This window comes from Artemia franciscana, chromosome 14, assembly GCF_032884065.1.
Source record: "Artemia franciscana chromosome 14, ASM3288406v1, whole genome shotgun sequence".
In the NCBI taxonomy this organism is placed as follows: domain Eukaryota; kingdom Metazoa; phylum Arthropoda; class Branchiopoda; order Anostraca; family Artemiidae; genus Artemia; species Artemia franciscana.
Genome location: NC_088876.1, coordinates 15,842,529 through 15,864,685, shown reverse-complemented (window position 1 = coordinate 15,864,685; position 22,157 = coordinate 15,842,529). Strand labels below are relative to the sequence as shown.

The 22,157-nt window shown below is 35.3% G+C and overlaps 1 protein-coding gene across 3 annotated transcripts in view; it reads right to left on the bottom strand.

Moving 5' to 3' along the window:
• Positions 1 to 22,157, bottom strand: part of LOC136035381 (deoxyribodipyrimidine photo-lyase-like) — a 48,650-nt gene that overhangs the window by 5,500 nt on the left and 20,993 nt on the right. For 2 of the 3 annotated variants that reach the window (XM_065717149.1, XM_065717150.1), the window contains 5 exons: positions 14,474 to 14,676; positions 11,307 to 11,465; positions 8,747 to 9,003; positions 6,801 to 6,935; positions 4,579 to 4,820 (listed from right to left, as the gene is read on the bottom strand). In XM_065717149.1, the coding sequence (XP_065573221.1) occupies positions 4,579 to 4,820; positions 6,801 to 6,935; positions 8,747 to 9,003; positions 11,307 to 11,465; positions 14,474 to 14,676 (996 nt within the window). Of the gene's footprint in view, positions 1 to 4,578; positions 4,821 to 6,800; positions 6,936 to 8,746; positions 9,004 to 11,306; positions 11,466 to 14,473; positions 14,677 to 19,121; positions 19,213 to 22,157 lie in introns of all 3 variants that reach the window. The other variant, XM_065717151.1, reaches the window with a different exon arrangement.

Genomic DNA, 22,157 nt, shown 5'->3' with positions numbered 1-22,157 from the left:
TTTTTGATCCTTAAACTGCTCGAGACAGGCGATTTGTGTGCTGCACTTCTAACAGGTCTTATCTACTGTAAAATAGTATTATTGAACTAATGTAGAAGAAATACATCAGAAATCCATGAAAAGCTCAATGTTTGCTGATTTTGCCTTTTACTTATAAAATTTCTTATTTTTTAATTATAATGGACGCATCAAACAGACCCGTTAGAGCCAGAAATGCCGCACACTACTACAGTCGCAGTGAAAATAACAATAACAGGAACAAAAAACCAAACACAAAATCTCATACACAGCAGAGGGCATCCGAATAGACCTCCCCAAAACACTATACTCAAAAACGCAAGCAAAGATCCCACCACAGCCACATACCAACCTCCTACACTTTCCCCTGAAAACCAAGTTCTGTATGACCTCATTGCAATAGTAGAAAATTCTGTAGGACAAATACCCTTGGAAATCTCACTATTTGCCAAAAAACAAGCTTTGATGAAATGCACCAGTATGTTGACGGTGTATTTCTGGATTTAAACTCAAGACTAGAGAGCATGAAAGAAAGGTACGCTCACACAGTTCAAAATACAAATGAAATCCGAAAAATTGTCAGAGAAGAAGTCTTTTGTCTGCAGGAAACCCAACGCAGAAAATTGAATATTGTGATGAAAAATCTACCAGAAACAAACCCTTCAGAGGACATCACCAAAGTTAAGAAAATAATTTAAGACAAGCTACAACTTCCAGTACCCACAATTTTGAAGGCCATACGACTTGGAGAAAAAAAAAGACATTCTACAAACACCAATACCAGAAATCGTCCACATTTCATCCAGCTCACTGAATCATAGTTAGACCTGAAAAGGCAAATTGTTCAGGCCTCATACGAAAAGAGAGAAAGCCTCCAAACATTCTACCGAAATGACATCCCAAGATTGTAAAGACCTGCTGCAGGACTTCAGACCAAATCTACCAGCGCAGAAGATGGTACCACCCAAACAACTCAAACAGGGACTGCAAACCAGGCCAGTGGGTCAAAAAACTAAGAAATGAACAACTGACAAAACAAAAGATAATGAGCAGTGGCTCTGAATATGACAATAGACTTCAAAGCCCAACTGACAAATTTGACTCTAAAAATAGGCCTACTGACAACACCAGGAAGATACCTGGAAAATGACATTATTACCCCAAAATTGACAAATACACACAAATGCTGAACAGCTTCTAAACAAACAAAGTGAACTACAGGCATTGTCACTACAGAGCAAGCCATCAGTTACATGTATTGTAGAAGTCAAATCAAAAAGAAACATAGCAATCCAGGATAGTCAGATCTTCATTAATGGCTACCAACTTGTAGTTACACACATACAAAATCTGGTCAGGGATGTACAATTTAAGTGAAAGATGGTATTCAATACCAGCAGAACCCAGACACATTAGACTATAATACTAAAGAGCTTCAGACAATCTTTACAGAGCTCAAATTGAGCGCCTCACGCATAGTCATTGGATATGTCCCCCTCAATCAGCCCCCTCAATCGCCCCCTCAATCAGCAGAAGATAAGCATGAGTCACTCCAACACCAGAAAAAGATACTGAATGCTGTGGCACTAACCAGAAAACCATTATACTTTGCTAATGATTTTAACTTCCCTGAAATCAATTGGTAACTAAAAGACTCACTAGCACATTCATTTATCTCACTCCTTGAAGAAAACTTTCTCTCACAACTGATCACAGAACCAAGTAGATGCAGAGCAAACGAAAGAGAAAATTTCCTGGACCTCATGGTCACTTGTAGCCAAGAAACTATAAATAGAATCACCATACTTCCTCCACTAGGTAAAAGTGACCATGTGATACTTCTGGTCAATTTGACCCTCAACCAAAGCCGTCTCAACTATCATCAGAGGAAATAACCGAAAAAACTTAATAATTCTAAGTTTAAAGAAATGGCCCAACAAATGGATTGGACCATCCTGCAAATGGGAGAAACTTGCAACGAAAAATTGGAGGTCTTTTGTGGTGTAATAACCCGCTGTGCAGAAGCTTGTACAGAAAAGAAAAAACTTCCAAGCACAAAGACACTGCCTCAAATGAACTCAAAGCTCAAAAGATTGATTAATATCCAGAAAAAGAATTTTAACAAACTAAAGGAACTCCGAAAACATAATATGGAAATAGAATCAACTAGAAAAGTGTACAACCGAGCAAAAAACTAGGTGAGAAAAGCAACTAGACAAGTTGAAAAAGAACAAGAATGAAAGATTGATAGTGATGCAAAATCACCCCCTAAGAAATTCTGGAGCCATGTAAATGCAAAGCTGACTACAAGAAAAGAAATCCCTACCCTCATAAACAAAGATGGCTCATCTCCAAGTTCTCAATCTGAAAGGGCCAATGCTTTTAATGATTTCTTTAGCTCTGTTTTTAAACCAAAGCAAAGAGACCCTGAATCATCCCACAAAACAAATGACTTGAAAGTCCTTATCACAAAGAAAGAAATTAAACTACAACTCCAGAAACTTCAATCAGAGAAATCCAAAAGCCCAGACGGAATTGAAACCCCATGGCTCAAAGAGAGTGTAGAATATATTGTTGAACCTTTGCTAGAACTCCTCAAACGTCAATAGACAAAGGTGCAATATCATCAAGGTGGTCTGAAGCGGTTGTTGTCCCCATCCACAAGAAAGGTGAACGATCAAAAGCAGAAAGCTATCGACCTGTGTGCCTGACATCGCTAGTCAGTAAACTTTGTGAAGGATGCATAAGAGACAGGATACTGAACCATGTATTACAGAGCAATATGATAAATCCCGACCAATATGGGTTCCTACCAAACAGAAGCTATACAACACAATTATTAGAAACGTTCAACGATTGGACACAAGCCCTGGAAAAGGGTCACAGCATCCTGGCAGTACTATTTGATGTCGAAAAAACTTTTGAAAGCGTATCGCATGCAAAGCTAATGAATGAACTCTAACAGTACAATTTGCCAAGACAAATACTATGCCGGATAAAATCATTCCCCAAAAACCGAACCCAAAAAAGTAGAGTGGGTGACAACATCTCGAATCCAGCAAAAGTACACAGCGGTGATACAAGGTAGTGTGAACGGTCCTCTCCTCTTCATACTCTTTATCAACAAAATCACCAGAAATATCATCAACACTACCAAAATCTATGAAGATGACACAAAGCCATGCAGGAAGCTCATATCATCTCCAGATGTAGCAACACTACAAAAAGACAGTAACACCTTAACTGAAAACCTCCAAAGCCTAGGTCTCACGTTCAATGCATCAAAAACCAACGTCCTGTGGATGGGGAAGAAAAATACTGCTTCAAAAACCTCCAAAGCCTAGGTCTCACGTTCAATGTATCAAAAATCAACGTCCTGTGGATGGGGAAGAAAAAAACAGGCCGCAGAATACCACTGACACTTGTTGACTCTGAAAGATAACTTGAAATTATTGTAGATTCACAGCTTAAATTTCATAAGCACACCCAGAAAACTATTTCCACAGCATCAAAGCTCACCGGGCCGATCAGATGAAGTTTCAAGCACTTCAACAACGATACTTTGGTAAAACTCTACAAGGGGATTATCAGACCTACAATAGAGTATGGGAATGTGATTTGAGGACCGCACTATAAAAGGACTAGGTCGCTATGGAAAAGGTCCAAAGACGTGCCACCAAACTTCTTCCTGCTTTGAAAAAGTTAAGCTGTGAAGAACGATTATTCAAACTGAACATATCCACCCTGAAATATAAACGAATGAGAGGAGACTAGATACAGTGGCACATAAGTAAAGCACAACCTGGAGAAACAGTCTTTCCAGAAGTATTTTCGCCCTTCAAAAATAAATACCACAAGAGGACAGCAAGAAAAAATATTTAAACCCATTGCAGTAAATTGATCAAGGGCCAATTTTTGGAGCGTCCGAGCAGTGACTGACTGGAACTCACTCCCAGAAATAGTTGTGAAATCTGAAACCTTAAATAGTTTCAAAAATGGCCAGGATCAATTTTGGAGAGAACGTTTTTACGCATATGACTCATAGACTAGGGTAAGGGAGACCCTTACCCTCGGTTTAAATTGCAAAGCACAGATAGCCCTTTACTCAGAGTAAAAAAAAAAAAATTGATGAACCAACTGACAGCCATATAGAAAGTTCTGATACAGGGACATGTCCCTAATGGCACTAAGGATCCTGTAACTTAATCATATTTATTTTACCTATTTACTTTAGTACTTTTTACTCTCTAATTATTAATCTATTCCAACAGAAATTCAATTAAATAATTTTTTTATTTTGTTAATCATTTCAGAAGCCAATTTAAAAAATTAAATCCTAATCCGCAGTTTACAATATTCTACAGACATTAAACGAGATCTACGGACCTGTTTGATAAGATGAACAGGATTCAAGATACACATATTTCGTGATGCCTAATGAATTATAAAAGACATACGTCATCATTTGACGACACAATTACAATAGAAATAATCATTTTAACTAGAGCTGGAAACAACTGAAACTAAGAGCAAAAGACCTCAATTGGCTCCGTCTCTTACCTACATATCCATTAGGATCCCTTCCATCAATGCTGTATTTATCATTTAGATACATAGCTATATGAAGAGCATCTTCTGGTGACTTGGTCCATTCAAGAATTTTCTTGGCCCAATACATTCTCATGAAACCATGCATCTTGCCTTCTTTGACCAATTGAATCTGAGATGAATTCCACAACTCATCGTAAGTTTTTGCTTCCTCAAGCTGTCGCTTTGAATACAGAAATTCCCGTTTGTCATTCCTGAAGAATACAATTATAAGTTTCATGCACAAGAAAACTACTTCGCTGAAAAAACGAAAGGTTTCCACTATGAAAAGGGATGAAAATTATGTCCTAGACATAGTGTAGAAATCAGAACCTCGAACATTTAGATGTAATTTGATTTAATGCTAGTCCTTCCATCTAACCCGGGGTCCACCTGTGGGGCGTAACCAACCATGAGATGTGAGGTCAAACTATTTGCTTTACCTTGCTCTCATCACCTGAATTTTAAACCCACATCATTCATAAGTTTTACCTAATTATACCAGTTTTCAGAAAATCAATAAAATATTAAATTTTTTTAATTCCATTATTCTAGAATTCTCCACTGAAGACGGTAGGTTTCTGCCGAAATATCTGCCTTTTTCAAATTTATTCACTGGCTGACACTTTTTTACGGTTCCACCTTTTCTTTTGTTCAGCCTTGCCTGGCCATATTTAAGCTTTTACAGAAGACCCCAAAACTTAGAAGTATGCTTTTTTCATCGTTAATATAGGGCATGTGTTTGAATAACACAACATATACTAAGATTCCAAACAAACACCTCGTATTACTACAGAGACAAGTACAAAACTTTCATGATGAGAAGACCACAAAGAGCGTATCAGAAAATAGTCAGAAAAAGGAGCCTTTGAAAATTCCCCTTTGAAAGACTCCATTGCATTTGGTTGAATTCATAATAGACGGTATTTTGTTCGCAGTCTATAAGGAAAATACGTGTGGAAATCGCTCAAAATAACGTTATTTGATATCTAGAAAAAAAGATCTTTAGCTTTCAGACGTGAGAAAAACTAAGTAGATGTTGATCGGTCCCCTTTCTAGTTATTTCTGATAGCGAGAAAAAGGGATCCTGAAATACAGATCTATTCAGTGTATTTGGCTTGATTAGTTTGTGAAGTGCTTGAGGAGTGGTATATAAATCTTTGACAGACAAAAAAAAAACTAAGAATACTTATATCATCTTCAAATTTTCCGCATCTAAGATTTAGATCTACGACCTAACGTTTGAGTTTAGAATCTCAATTAGACTACATTCAAAGACTTCACTGTAATTTGGTCTACATTACATCCTTCTCAAAAGCATATGACATATCTCAATTTTTTTTCAAAAATGAGTAAGAAAGCGAGGATATATTAACCGGTAACTGGCTGAATTTGTCAAAAAAAACAAAAAAAACACCGTATTTGCTCTACCCAGAGGATTAGGGCAAAAAAAACAACAACAAACAAAACAAACATCATCTCTGAGCTGTCCCTAGATTTTGTCACAATTGACTCAATATTGTTCCCCCCCCCCCCTAGGGAAAACTTTTATGGGAATTAGCAACTGAATAACACAACCATTTTTTATGTTAGCCGCGGCATCCCCCACGTCACGGACTCAGGCGAAATTTGGCAGATTGCCTCATTACGCCCCCCCCCCCCTTTGCATGCCCTGCATCATCTACCTACATATTTGGTAATGTCGATAACTGCCAGTTAATCACGAATATGGGAAGATTACTGTCAATCACAAAAAAAACAAACATTTGACATTATGCAACGGGTCCTAAAGCAAAAATTTCTTCATAAAATAATCACTCAGTCAGTTCGTCTCCGATTTCTGCAACAGAACATACGGTTGCGTATGCCTGTCGTCGGACAGATTCTAATGACAGCTGTGACTCTAAATATTGCACTTCTTCTAGCTCAGATACAAACAAAGAAAAATATTATGTTCTAAACAACATATTAAAACAACTGCAAATTCAGCTAAATCAACTACACACTTCATTTTTAAAGACTTTATTCTCATTTCAATCCTTAATCAAAATACTATTCCAACCTCATAAAAGCTTAAAAACTATGAATTATTACTTTTCCAGTAAAATTAAGAAAGTGTGATATGCTGCCTCCTTTTCTTCCGGCCTCAAGGATGTCCTAGTTTTACAAATAGGTCATATAGATCAGAAACATACCTATGATCATCTAATGTTTTTCGTGCCCAAGGATAGGCGCCATCTAAATTGTCATAGTTTTTCTGGTAAAAGCAGAAGTTATCAGAAAGTTCTCTTCTAACTACGGCTTCTTCAAAAAAGGAATCATAACCAGCCCTAGAATTAAAAGTACGTTAGGAATAAAAAAACAGTTTTTTTACAGGACATTTCTTATGTTGCACCAATATTTACACCCTAATAAAGAGCGAACTATGGTCCATAGCAATCAAATTAATCTTAAAACCTTGCTTTTAAGAAACTATCTAATGGAAAACATTTTCCAGAGGATGTTGATTCAGAAATAATGAACGCTATTCAAATTTAGCAGAACATTAATCCGCAATTATTGTTTTTTTGAAAATCCCAAAAAGAGCCTGAACCCTTCAAAAATGATGTCAAACCAAGAAAAAAAATGAGTCTCAGAAATTACCATTATCAAAAATGTCAGACAAGACTGGACTTACAGTTCCGCACCTTGAACAAAAAGGAAAATGTCAACTTTGCATGGGCCGCACTGACAAATCGCCCTTTTTCCGTTTTTTTTTTCCGAGGAATGAATGTATAGAACTAACTGTCTTAGAATACTGGGAGAGGGCTCATTTGAATAAATTTCATAATATCTTGTGCATTTTTAAAGTAAAAAACAGATATCACGCCACAGCACAGTGTTATTTTCAGCCAATTTGCGCTACAGAGCATCATATTCCGTCCGAAAAGGGTGAAAAAGCCTGGGAATAAAAATTGTTAGATAGCCCATTGACGTGCCATAGTCCAAAACTCTTCACACGAGGTTTATTGTTCACCATCATCAAAACTGTGGAAAATCTAATTTTACCACAGTTAGTATATCTCTTGTTTATTCTTTTCTTTGAGTTCCCAGAAGTGATCAAACTGAACCAAAGGTCGTAGATAATCACGAGGGGCTTATCTGAAATGGAATCATTGATTGTAGTGCCCTTATTAAGTCACGAAAGAGCTAGCACCACAATGAAGTTTCTGCCAAAAAACGACAATTTTTGCCAAAAATGGTCTGAATTCTAGTGAGTGAAAAATCGGAATAGCCAATCGACTCAAAACTGCCAATAAAATCCTTCTTTCGCCTAAACCCCTTCTCCAGCCAAAACTTTAAATTTTTAAACGGCCTTTCCGATAATTTGTCCTGTTATGCAAAACAGCCCTTGATTCGCCGTTCGCTACTCTGTTGATCCAAATATCGATGGATAAGTCTAAAGAGAAGATATTCTCTAGTAAATGAATAAAATCCTCACTTAGTCAAATAAACCCTTTTGTAAGACCCCAGGGTAAGCAAATGGTTTTTCAGGCAAACTTTTTTTCAACATTTTAAATAAAGAAGTTGGACTTGGCAAATGAAACTTTCAGAGTTTTTGAATATTTGATAGATCTAGAAAACTTTTGTTCATCTGGCTCTACTGCTTTCTTTTGAATATAGAAAAAAGTTTTCTTTTTGCAAAGGCACTTTTTGAGTAAGGGATAGACGTTGTACGTTTGGGGACCGATATACTTTTTTCTCTTGTGCTTTTTTCACAAACTATTTTGCCACTTTCACAATTCCCCCCTCCCCCTCCATCCCATATGTATGTGTCTGAAAAAGGAGTCTAAGTCCTAGAGAGCAATACTAGACCTTTTTCTGGAAGAGGTGGTGTATGTGATTTTGATCAAGTTTGCGCAAGGAATTCAGAAACATAAGAATAATTAAATAACGAATAAAACACGAATAGCGTGCATTAAGAATAGCCTTATTATACTAAGCATCTGGTTTACAACATACATACAATGCAACGTTAGTTCCACCGTTAGGGTAAGAGCACTTATCCTAAGAGGAAGGACGAGAAAACGCCAAAAAATTGGATTAACTGGATTATTTCCTATGTCTTCCATCTGTACGGAGGTATATATAAAAGTCTTACTGAGATTTTTGCTTATACTTCTTGACCTCTAAAATAGCTCTCTGTACACTAACTTGACCATAGTGGAAGAACGGAGACATGCCACTCAAAGAATCAATGTTGGGATCGTTTCGCTTATCTGCAAAAAGCTTCAGTCTTTTAAGGCAAAATTCATATAGGTTATGAAGGCCCTTCTTAGTTCCAGGAGTTGTCCAAGTCAATTCGGGAACTGTGCGATCAACTTCCAAGGATGCAACAGCTTTGTCCCAGTCGACAGGCTACAAACAAAAATAAAAATAAGACAGGTTAGGATTATTATTTTTAAATTCGACAAGATTTGCTACTTTATCTTACAGTCTCTAGTAAATTAAACGAATTGGCGATATCCTCAATCGGTAGTCATCGAGCTAGACCTAGAACAATAACAGCCAGCAGGATAAGAGAACAATAACAAGATAATAACAGCCAATGACAAACAGAAGAAAACTATGCATATTTTTCGGTTGAGACCTCAACTCAACCGTCCTCAGTGCAGGATAATAAAAAAAAATAAGTAAATATAAGGATAAAAGTCCAAAGGGCAATCAAAATGCATCAAATTGAAAAATAAAAACGAGATAGCGATTTCCATGTATTGTGTATTGGACAAACTCGATGATCTTGTTTTAGAGAGTCATTATAATGTAAATGAAAATTTCTATTGAATTAAGTAAGAATTTTTCATAAAAAAGGAGATTTATAAAAGAGTAAAAAGAAAAGGGATTTTAATATATAAATAATCCAAAGGATCGTTTAAAAATCGATTGAGAAGAAAGGAAATTAGGCGTTGTTTTTGAGAGCTCAAGATCTTGCTTCCCAAGCAAATTTTTCACTGATCTGAGAAAACCTTACCTTCTCTGCAAAAGTAAGTACATTCGTCATAATTTTGTGATTTATAAAAGTTAAATCATTAAATAAAGAATATAATACAGAAAATATTGAAGAAGTTAAATACTAAAAAAAATTGAAAAATAGAAGGAAGGTGAAAATACAAGAGAAAATTGACAGTAATTCTTTCACTAAAAGAAGGTTAATATCAGGCACGCATACAGAAACTGATTTTGGAATAGAAATTGGTAAATTCCTCAAAAAGAGATGAAAAAATAACTTATATAAAATTACCGAGACTCGGAAAGTATTTATTACGCACTAATCCACGTGCATGTGTACTAAGTCTTGATTAAGTCTCACGATCGTTGTTACCATCTACAATACATTTGAACCAATTCCTTTTCTTTTTTTTTCATATAGAATCTAGACACTACTTTGGTAAAAAGCACTAAAAATAATACAGTTTTGAAAAAATATTACATTTTCACATTTAAATTATATTAACAACCCCAAACTTAACACCAATTTTTCTTTCAAATTTACAAAACTTGCCACCCTCAAAAAATATTTTTGTACCTATTACCGACGAAAAAATCAGAGTTAAGCATAAGGCTTAAACTATGACCCAGTAACTAATAGTTTTTCGATAACACGCTGTACCAACTGAGCTGGTGAGGCTTATTTAGTTGGTTTCACACCTTAAATTACCTTAAATTTTATTTGCTAGAGATAGGACACAAAAATTGTCCTATCTCTGTAATCTCTGTAATTTGTGCAAACAAATTACATCTTTGTTTTATTAATATACAAAAAAAAATGGATTTTAGTGTAGTTTACGGGCATAGCCTACTAATATATAAAACTTGAATTTTCTTTTTAATTTTTCTCTCTGCATCTTCTGCTATTTTTATCCTTTTAGGTTCGTATTGTTTAAATCTCCCGTTATTTAAATTTATGTTTTTCTCCCTATTTTAGACTGAACCAGCCTTGTTCACTAAGTGGACGAAATTTTCATAGACTATCCTTCTGCTGTGGATTCTTTATTATTTTTCTTTGAAAACTAGCCATGACTGATTAGTTTTACTTGACATCTTTTATTCTTAATACATTTTCTTTTACTTTGTAGGATTGAGCCAAAATGTCTCAGGCATTAAAAAATAAATTGAAAATACTGAGCTAAAGCAATAAAAACATTGAACCAGTAAATATAATCAGTAAATATACGGAATAGGGACACAAAAAAGCCAAGATTTTTACGAGCTGCCTGAAATTTACAAAGTAATTGCCCTGTTTTCGAGGGGGTTTTAACAAAATTGGTTTCTTAAGTTTTGGCAGCATCTTCACGTTATATTAGCTTTTTCAAGTATTCAAATAAAAAGATATACACCAGATATAGACCTGAGATATACCCAAGAATAACTAAATTTACTATCAACAGATATAACGTTTTTTTCTTTCAGAATATTTGATTTTCCAACTTCTCCTGCCATGTTTAAAGGTTAGAATTACAACTATCAGAAAAGGTACTTCTCAGTAATGCTACTATCATAAGATAAACTGTATGAGTCCTGGCAATTTAATTCAAAATAAATTGTTTATACATCTAAAAGAAAAAGGCCGCTAGTCTTTTAATTAGCTCAGATCGTATATTTATAGATTTATGATACTTTCAAACTTCTGAAGATAACTGGTACAGAGGGTTGTAAAGTACCTCAGTCTTATCATCTGCAAGATGAGGATGTTTGACCAGAGGAGGAAATTCTGTTAAGAATTCGCCAATCTTGTCGTGAATTTTCTTCCGAATGGTTCTCGCGCCATATTCCTGTTTGTCTGATGCAAACCAGCATGGAACAATATTGTGGGCATCGACCTATAAGACAAGTGTTTCAATTTTTCTTTATACTAAATTCGTAATTCAAAGCCAAATCATTATCCATCATCCTAATTGGTGAAAACAGATTTATCAGATGCACGGACCATATTAGTTGAATTGCCAAAAATGTTTTGCCAACAGGCTGCAAAAAAAGTACTAGTTTATAAATTCAAGATGGATCCTAAACAAAAAATAATGACATGTAACAGCGTTTCAAAGTAAAAAATAGACGTAGAATGAAGTTACGAACAAAATAACAGTCTCCAATTATTGTCAAATGAAGAAATTCACCTGTAGTTCCTTTTTTAAACTTCAAATCTCTTGGGTTACCCCTTAATCCATGACTTTTCTTAACACCATTTCCTGTTCATCATGACCAATAACAAGCAGTTGATGACAATATCTTTCTGTAGGCCTACAGAAACAAATTTATTGGGAAAAAACCAATACTAAAAAAACTCCCGAAGTAAAGGAAAGGGGGCAGGATCATTGCCAGAACTTTATACTCACAGATTGGCAGCAGAGATTTCGTAAACACTCGAACTATATCGGTCAATTTTCTAAGATGCAATATGAAAATTGAGGCCCCCCCCCAATTTTGCAGAAAGATAGTAATCACCAACTTAATTTCAATATTTAATTAGAAATAACAATCAAAGAAACATTAGTAGAAAATGGAGGGCAACAAATCCGAACTGACCATAGGACAGAGATAATCCAAACTATTACAATGAACGACAGCTAATTAAAAATTATTGCCTATCGTAACTTTTCTCTGTATGAAGAATGGGTGATAATAGTAGAATGAGCATCGATGGCATTTGTGCCACATAAGCGTCAGATTTCCGATCGATGCATATTTTGTTTTTCTTTTGGGACCGAAAATATTTCCAACATATAACAAAGCAGAGGTTGGGAATAGTTGACAAGCATACCAAATATGGCACGCAAATGTATTTTCTGCCATGCATCACACATAATAAACATTAAATTCTATATAGTAATTAAGGACTACATTCTAGGTCAATTACATACGTACTAGAGGGGATGACGTAAAACGAAATGCAAAATGGAGGCACACTCACGAAGGGAGTAGGCGTTTTCCCCTTGGGAAATCCCCCCAATGAATAATCCCACCAAACGCATAATTGAGCAGCCACAGAGAAAGTACAATAATATGTACCTCAAACTGGGTAAGTACCTCTAAGGAATGATAAAAGGACCAAATATCAAAAATAGTTTTATAACAGGGACTGGTTGTTCTTCAATCCTTTTGACTGATAAAAAAGGACTTGAACTCTTAATGTTGGATCGAGTGAGCATCCTCTGAAGTTTCTAAGACCACGGGGGTAAGATTGGGGATGAGGAAGGGGTAGCTCCCCTCCTTTACGGAATAAATTCTGCTAATTTCGCGGTTTCATATTACTATTGACTTTCATAATAACAGCATAGACCGGAAACATTCCCAGAAATCAAGAGGGATTAAAAATTAACTAACTCCATCCTTCACATCTTCCTTAAAACTAATTATACATTTATCTGAAGGATCAATGAAAGTTAGGATGTTTTTGCTTTAAAATGCACCCTTTGAGGCATCTGCCCCCTTCCCCTCCAAAATTAAAACAACCACCCTTAGATAAAGCTCTTATATCTTAACAATGAGCAGCTTACATAGCTTATAACCCTTGCCTCAGGGGATCGAAGGGGGGTTGTTAAATCCGGAGGCATGATTGTTTGACCTTTGGGCTATTTTGAACAAAATGGCTATATCAAAAGTTTGATCAGATACATTTGGGGAAAATAGCGGGGGGGGGGGATTTTCGCAGGGCGAAATTTTCCTAGAGTGACGCCTAGACCAACCCAAAATAGTTAGGATGCAGCCTTTTACTCTTCTGTTATATATATATATATATCATCGAAGTAGTGACTAGGTCACATACAGATGTAAAAATGAAAGTAGGGTTAGAGGTTCAAACTCACATAGGATAAATACTTACTTCCCAGACGAGACCGTAGTCTGGGCATTAATGCATCCACTTCATACTAGGGCTAAAGATGGCATTGACAGATGATATGACTATATTTTAAACAAGGGCAGAGACGTTTCAGACAAAGAATAATAAGATCCAGGCAAGAGTTGAAAAGGAACTGTTCAATATACAAATACATTTACCGAATATGGAATGATGTGAATACTGAAAGCAAAATTAAGTTTTTTTCTATAATTTAGATCTTAATGATAGGTTTCACGGCGAAAAACGGATAATTTAAGGATATGATTTACCAAAATTATCATTCCTTATTCTTGAGAAGTTTCAGGGTGAATTCTGATAAGAAAAATTTTACTATTCATTTTGTTTTTCACTCAGGCCAAAGAAATCACCCTTTAGGGATTGCAATAGTCAGGAATACCCATGCGGCAAAATTTGTTGGTTACAAGCATTTACAGAGTTTTCATCTTGTTCGTTCTTGTCCAGAAGTCCAGCAGTCGCTATATATTTTGTTTAATTTGTTAAAAGATCTGGAGGTGAAAATTGTGTCATTATAGCGGATACTAAAAGCTATAGTGCCAAAAGTATGTGAATCTTTCTCCCATTCCTTTTCTTGGCCTTGCTATATAAATTTGATTAAATATTAAAAAACAGTATGGTCCAAGAAGCGATTATTTACCGCACACTAACGACAGATAGTATAGAACCTCAACTCCCTGTTTTAACTCTGCACATTATCGATTATTAAACTAATGAGCGTATAGGAGACTTTCATGAAAATTAATTACTTTACTTCCAAAAATATTTCTATTGACCTTACATATTGCGTGCATTTACAGAAGTGTAGATACTTCATAAATAGTTCTTAATAGGGGAGATAGATAAATCATTACAAGATTATAATTCTTAAAAAACATATATCTCCGGTAAAAACAGAAGGTCAAAGACCCCTAACCCTTTCCAAACTTCCGTAGCAAAGTTGTTTACTCAACAACATCAAAAGAAAAAAAATACCTGACAAAACGGGACACTCGGTGGAAGAGATTTTTTTACATCTTCAACCCATTGTGATGGCACCCGAAGTGGACAAAAGTCAGTAACTACACCCCCGATGTTGAATTTTTGGACGAATTCTGGCACTCTATCTTTAGCTTGACCAAGAAAAAGATGAAAACTGATGTCCAACTCTTTGCACTCTCCTTCCACTTCTTTCAACCCTGTAAAGGATTAATAAATAGCACAAATTAGTGATAACTAGTAACATAGCTGGAAAGGGCTGTTGCAGTAGCAAGAAACCGACTGACAAGTGATTCTTTCTACGGCAAATTGAAATTTTTAGGTAGTTTCTCTAAACAAACGATTGTCATTGGGGCCGAAAGAATAGCTTTTATATTATCTTGTCTGAATGGGCATAATCTCACTTGCAGCAAAGATCTACAAATCACTCACTAAAAAAGCGATGAATCCAATCATGATGGAATACAAACAACAAAAGGTAAAATAGAATGAAGAAAGAAAAACAAATGCGTCAGAAGATATATTGCACAGAAATTTCTCATGCTTTAAAGTGTGCAGAGACAGCTACTGAGTCTAGTTGGAAAGTTAGAATCGGTACGGAGTCCCGAAGTGGCATGGAAATCTATTTATGTTTTGTGTAATATCGAGCTTTTGTTTCAGATTATTTTTAATAATGGTCCTATATCTGATATTGTTTGTACCGGCATTGTTGCTCCTATGTTAAAATAGGGGGGAAACCCGGCAGATTGCGGGTCTTACCGTCCTATAACTATTTCCTGTTCTGTGTAAACTAATGAAAATACTCGTTATTGATGATATTTCAAGTAATGTCGTGCTCCTGATAGCCAATTCGGCTTTAAAAGAGGTATCGGTCGCGTGCACGTCCACTATAATTTAGCTAATATGCTATTAGAAGCTGATGGGTTAAATGAGTGCATTTTACTGGCAGGTCATAACATCAACGGGGCATTTTACTCCTGAATACACGTTCGGCTATTACTTGCAGCACATAAACGTGGTGTGGACCGGTTGGTTATTCACCTTATCGCAATATGTACAAAACTTTCTGTCCGATTTACAGTGTCTTTTAGAAGTGGACAAATTCTCCTGCGTAACTCAGTACCAGTCAAGATGGGGATCCAACAGGGAGCTGTTTCGTCACCGCTATTGTATAATAATAGCGTCTGTGAGAGCCAGAATTCAGTAACAATGAGTTTTATTTTCAGCGGAATAGATCTCTCACTGTTGAATTATACGGATGATATTTTAAACATGAGCCGTTGGCTTTCTCGAGTTGAAGAAATTTTCGATTTACTTAGAGCAGCGTATAAACAGGTCGGCCTTACATTTAAAACTAACAGAAGTGAATTTATTGCGTTTTGCAGAAGAGGAGCGAATTCAAGGGACCGTGTTGTCAAGTTTGGTGATGATGTTGTTTTGTAAAACTGATTTTTTATTTAGGAATGCCATTGGATCAAGTATGGTTTTTACCTGTGCCCTACACACAAAAAAATAACAATAATAATAAAATAATAATAATAATAAAAATAATGAAATATATATATACCAACCAGCAGATTTAAGACTGGCTGTACAAAGCTTTGGTTATACCCCAGTTTTCAGCTGTGTCTCCATTTTGGAATATTTTTCGATAGTGATAAAAAGACAGCTGCGTTCAGATTATTATAAATTTGCAAATTTCTGCTTAATTTACTATCCTGGACAAAGAATACGTCGGTGTCGCGTCAGTTTGGCGTTGCCAGCCCCATTACGGCTCTCATTAACCGTCAAACGGAACTTTTAAAGTCAGTTAAGTCCAGTAGCCTTAAAATTGTGATTTATCCTTAAGTATATGTGTGTATTTATATAGTACCCAAGATTTTGTTCATTCCTGTTTATTTATTTACTCCATTTGTGGTCTTGTACCGTTTTTAAAATGGGCAATAAAATTATCTATCTATCTATCAATCTAATATTAAACGAGTCTAAGACAATGAATTTTTTTTACTTTAAATGGATATTTCGGATCTATATCCAAGGGAAGCCCTCAGCAAAGCACAAATGGAAATAGATAGGACCTACAATAAAATTGTTCTTTGCCGAGGACGACCCTTGGATATACAGCCAGAATATTCATTCAAAGTAAAACATTTCCAGTCATAGATTAATTCTCCGTTGTTTTACCTTTTATTGTCTGTATGATGGAAAGGCAGGGTGGTGTTCATCGTTATTATATCACGATGGAAGTTACCATTAATAAACTTGGCATATATGAAAATATCAATGTGGTGAACATCAACCCTCCTACCCTCCCATTATTTGGAATTTCATTTGAAAAAACATGAGGGTGCCAAAGCCTATGAATCAGTGCCTCTCTGTCACCAGCCTTTACAATTTTAGGAAGTTAACGATAAATAAGTACAAGCTTTTCTGGTTGGTTAAGATAAAGGATAATTGAAAACGATAATTTCAAAATATTTAGCCAAGTTCACAATTGAGTCATAAGTAAAACACAAAGAACCGAACAATACAAAAAAGTCACGTTCAACATAGGAAATAAAAGAAACAACAAGCATAAAAAGGAACTGCAAACAATATGAAATAGATGGCGTTCAAAATAAAAGCAAACGAAGAGACGACAAAACACGCTAAGCTACTAGCATAAATCTCATTCAAAACAAACCTTCCTCTTCCCGAACAGTTTCAGTATAACACGATGACCTTTCCAGCTTACATATTTTAGAGAAAAACGATTGTTGTTTTTGGATACTGACATTATTCTACATTCATTATATATAACGAAACATGACTTTTTCTACCACTTTGTGATATCGCAGTGGATTGCCTTGCATGGAAACTCTGCTGACTATGAATTGAAAATGCCTATCCCAGTAAGTTTTTCTTTCTAAGGAATGTCAACAATTAAATCAAAAATAGTCAATGAACTTTAAAAGTTTTGCACAGCTGTGTTTGCCTTAAGTGGTTTTTATTTTATGGTTTTGTCAAACAATTGTCAAACAAGGAATGTCAACAATTAAATCAAAAATAGTCAATGAACTTTAAAAGTTTTGCACAGCTGTGTTTGCCTTAAGTGGTTTTTATTTTATGGTTTTGTCAAACAATTTTGTCAAACAAGGAATGTCAACAATTAAATCAAAAATAGTCAATGAAATTTAAAAGTTTTGCACAGCTGTGTTTGCCTTAAGTGGTTTTTATTTTATGGTTTTGTCAAACAATTGTCAAACAATTTTGTCAAACAAGGAATGTCAACAATTAAATCAAAAATAGTCAATGAAATTTAAAAGTTTTGCACAGCTGTGTTTGCCTTAAGTGGTTTTTATTTTATGGTTTTGTCAAACAATTGTCAAACAATTTTGTCAAACAAGGAATGTCAACAATTAAATCAAAAATAGTCAATAAACTGTAAAAGTTTTGCACTACTGTGTTTGCCTTAGGTGGTTTTTGGGCTATGGTGTATTAGATACAGTATTATGAATCGAGACTTGTTTCTGAATTTCGCCATAAGCCCCCCCCCCCCCAAAAAAAAAAAACAACAAAAAAACAACAACAACTTTTGAATATGATAAGCTTTGATAATGACGAAAAAAAAGCATAGCGTTATCACTATATCACTCTAAGCTCCAACTCCTGGAGAAAAGTAAATATAGTCAGCAACTGGCTCTTAGTCCCGAAAACTTGAAAAGTTTTCAGTGGCGGTCCTGACTACATAGTGATAAAATGACCTTGGATTTGAATAAAAATGGATCTTTCTCATTTTTTTTCAAGTTACACTAAATCAGCATTAATCTACCTTTCAAAACTTTGCGGGAGAGTAAAGTTCAAATTAATTTTTCATGTAAGTACGTGGTTAAAAAAAAGTAAGTAAAAGTAAGCAAGAAGTATTTCTACAATCCATGAAATGAATAAGGAAACTTGTAAATTGCAAACTAGGCATTCAAGTAAAAGAAGCCAAGAAAGTAATCAAAAGCAGAAGCTTGAAAGATAGTGGAATAGACACCTGTTCATCAATGCATTGATTCGAGGCGATTTAGAGGGGCAATGACTTTGTAGTAGCAGCAATGGTAAATTCAAAGTTGCTGCGGATATGTCGTTTTCTGGAGTTCCGTGACAAAATATTTAACCCCAGCGATTGTTTATAACTCAAAATTACTCACAAAGTCTGACTCGTAAGAAACTGACACCAAAAAACTACTAGAGCCTACTTCCAACGATGTGTATGGTAATTTTCTGGTAAGACGTGATAACAATGGGCTAAACAAAGTTACATACATAACAACACAAAGGGGCTTTCTCTACCCCCCCCCCCCCCCCAATAAAGGTATATGAAAAGGCTAAGAACATATCTTAACACCCCAAACAAAGACATCCTGTTCGTGAAATGGTCGCCACACAGCATTAAAACAAAAGGCAGAATCAAAGTAGCTTCCGCGGACATTTTCTGAGCTCTTCAAATAACCAGTACGCAAACAAAAGGCTCTAAGTCTTTAACTTTAACATTGTCCTTTTTCTCGCATCGTCCCTTTGACTCGCATAGCACAAATTTAATCATTGTGCAAAGAAAACTTAGATTCCATCTGAAAGTTTTTAAGTGCTGTGTCACCACTTAATAAGAGTACCATCTTACTTGTTTGCTTGGTCAGAGTATATCTGATCCCATTCATAAGACGTCGCAATAGTTATATGCCTTTTTCTAAACTGAGCGAATATAATTCTACCTGAAATTGCATATTTGAAAAAAAAGGAGTCATCACTAAAAAAAAAAAAGGTTTTTTTTATTAAAATAGTAAAAATTCAACTATAAAAAAAATAGTTAAAAATAGAGCAAATCGGAAGCTAAGTGGAAGGAACAACTAAATTTTAGCTACAGTTTATTGCCAAGGGCAATACTTGCATTTTTCCTAGATTCAATGTTTGGAACAGCTAATTGGTTGATTAATAGCGCAAAGAAGTTTGTTTTGCTACTGATACTTTTCTTTTTGTTTCAAAATCTTCCCAACTTGTAATGCTAAGGATTTTTTACATCACTTGGTGTCATATTACGACTTGATTTCTTATTTGAATTTTAATTTAAAATAACAGATTCGAAACATTCCTTCATTTTACGACAACGACAGGTTGAATCCCTTGACTTCTGTACTGCTTCGTTAGTTATACAGATTCAAGTAAGAAAAAGAATGAAGGGATTTACCCAAGTTTTACGATTTATATGTGATAGCAAAATGATTTCCCATCCAACAGCATTGCCAAATAATGTCGTTTGACGCGTAACTACACCTATCAGTCAAACTTCTGTCTTTGTTAAATATAAATCATTAAAAAATAAAGGCTGGAGAAGTCTTGAGATTTGTGGTAACTCCTACTCCTATTTTATTTCCCAACAAATATATATATATATATATATATATATATATATATATATATATATATATATATATATATATATATATATATATATATATAAAAATAAGTTGTCTGTCTGTCTGTGGATCAGGTGACGTCATGTTTCTGTGTCGGCTGACGTCATGAAATTAGTTGTCGTAATTTATGACGAACGTCATAAATTAGGGTTCGTCGATATGTACTTCATAGTGACGCTGAAAAATAAAGAAGAAAAAGAAAACTGAAAAAAGAAAAAAGGTAAAAAACTAAAAAGAAAAAACACTCAAAGAGAAATTACAGACCGGGACACAAATGACGACCGAGACAGAGGGAATATAAATGACGACCGGGACACAGGGACACAACTACAACGGGGACGCCGGGGGCACAGGCGGGATATTTAAATGACGACCGGGACACAGGGATTGTTCGAATAGAAATTACAGACCGGGACACCGGGACACAAATGACGACCGGGACACAGGGAATATAAATGACGACCGGGACACTCAAAGAGAAATTACAAACTGGGACACTGGGACACAAATGACGACCGGGACACGGGGACACATCATTAGAATAATGAGGTATAGATCTGAATACGAATTGTTTTTCCCATGGACAATTATATGTTGCATGTTCAAGAGTCAGTAAACCTGACAATCTATTTATATGCACAGACAATGGGACAGCGAAGAATGTTGTATATTCGCATGTTTTACGTAGTTAAAAACATATATTTATATCTATCTCTATTCACAGGTGGGACACAGGGACACAACTACAATGGCGCGTAACTAATATGGCGCGTAACGACTTACGCGCGCGGGGGGGGCTTGGGGGGCGCGAAGCCCCCCACCAACTAGTTGTTGGGGTGGCGCGAAGCGCCACCCCAACAGCTAGTATATATATATATATAAAAATAAGTTGTTTGTTTGTGTGTCTGTCTGTCGACTGACGTCATGTTTGTGTGCCGACTGACGTCATTATAAGGATTGAGCTGTATGTCATCATGAAGTTGTTTGTCGACTGACGTCATGTTTGTCAAATGATGAAATTACAGACCGGGACACCGGGACACAAATGACAACCGGGACACCGGGACATAGGGAATATAAATGACGACCGGGACACTCAAAGACAAATTACAGACTGGAACACCGGGACACAAATCACGACCGGGACATATAAATGACGACCGGAACACAGGGACACAACTACAGCGGGGACGCCGGGGGGCACAGGGGGATATATAAATGACGACGGGGACACAAGGAATGTTCGATTAGCAATCACCATCAACAAAGCTCAAGGGCAATCATTAGAATAATGATGTATAGATATGAATACGGATTGTTTTTCCCATGGACAATTATATGTTGCATGTTCAAGAGTCAGTAAACCTGACAATCTATTTATATTCACAGATAATGGGACAGCGAAGAATGTTGTATATTCGCAAGTTTTACGTAGTTAAAAACATATATATATATCTATATATATCTATATATATATATATATATATATATATATATATATATATATATATATATATATATATATATATATATATATATATATATATATATATATACATATATATATATCTCTATTCACAGGTGGGACACAGGGAAACAACTACAATGGCGCGTAACTAATATGGCACGTAACTACTTACGCGCGCGGAGGGGCTTGGGGGGGGGGCGCGAAGCGCCCCCACCGACTAGGTGTTGGGGTGGCGCGAAGCGAACCCCCAACAGCTAGTATATATATATATATATATATATATATATATATATATCTATATATATAAAAATAAGTTGTCTGTCTGTCTGTGGATGGATCAGGTGACGTCACCTGAAAAAACTGGATCAGGTGACGTCAAAACTGAAAGAACTAAAAAAGGCAAAAACTACAAAAAAAACTAAAAACTAATAAAAAAAATAAAAAACTAAAAAAAGGCAAAAACTACAAAAAAAACTAAAAACTAATAAAAAAGCTAAAAAACTAAAAAAAGGCAAAAACTACAAAAAAACTAAAAACTAATAAAAAAAATAAAAAAGCTAAAAAACTAAAAAAACTAAAAAAAAAGGTAAAAAACGAAAAAAACTAAAAACTAAAAAAAAAAAGGAAAAAACTGAAAAATAACTAAAATAAAGGTAAAAACCAATAAAAAACTAAAAAAAAAACTGAAAAAACTAAAAAAAGGCAAAAACTACAAAAAAAAACTAAAAACTAATAAAAAAAGTAAAAAAGCTAAAAAACTAAAAAAACTAAAAAA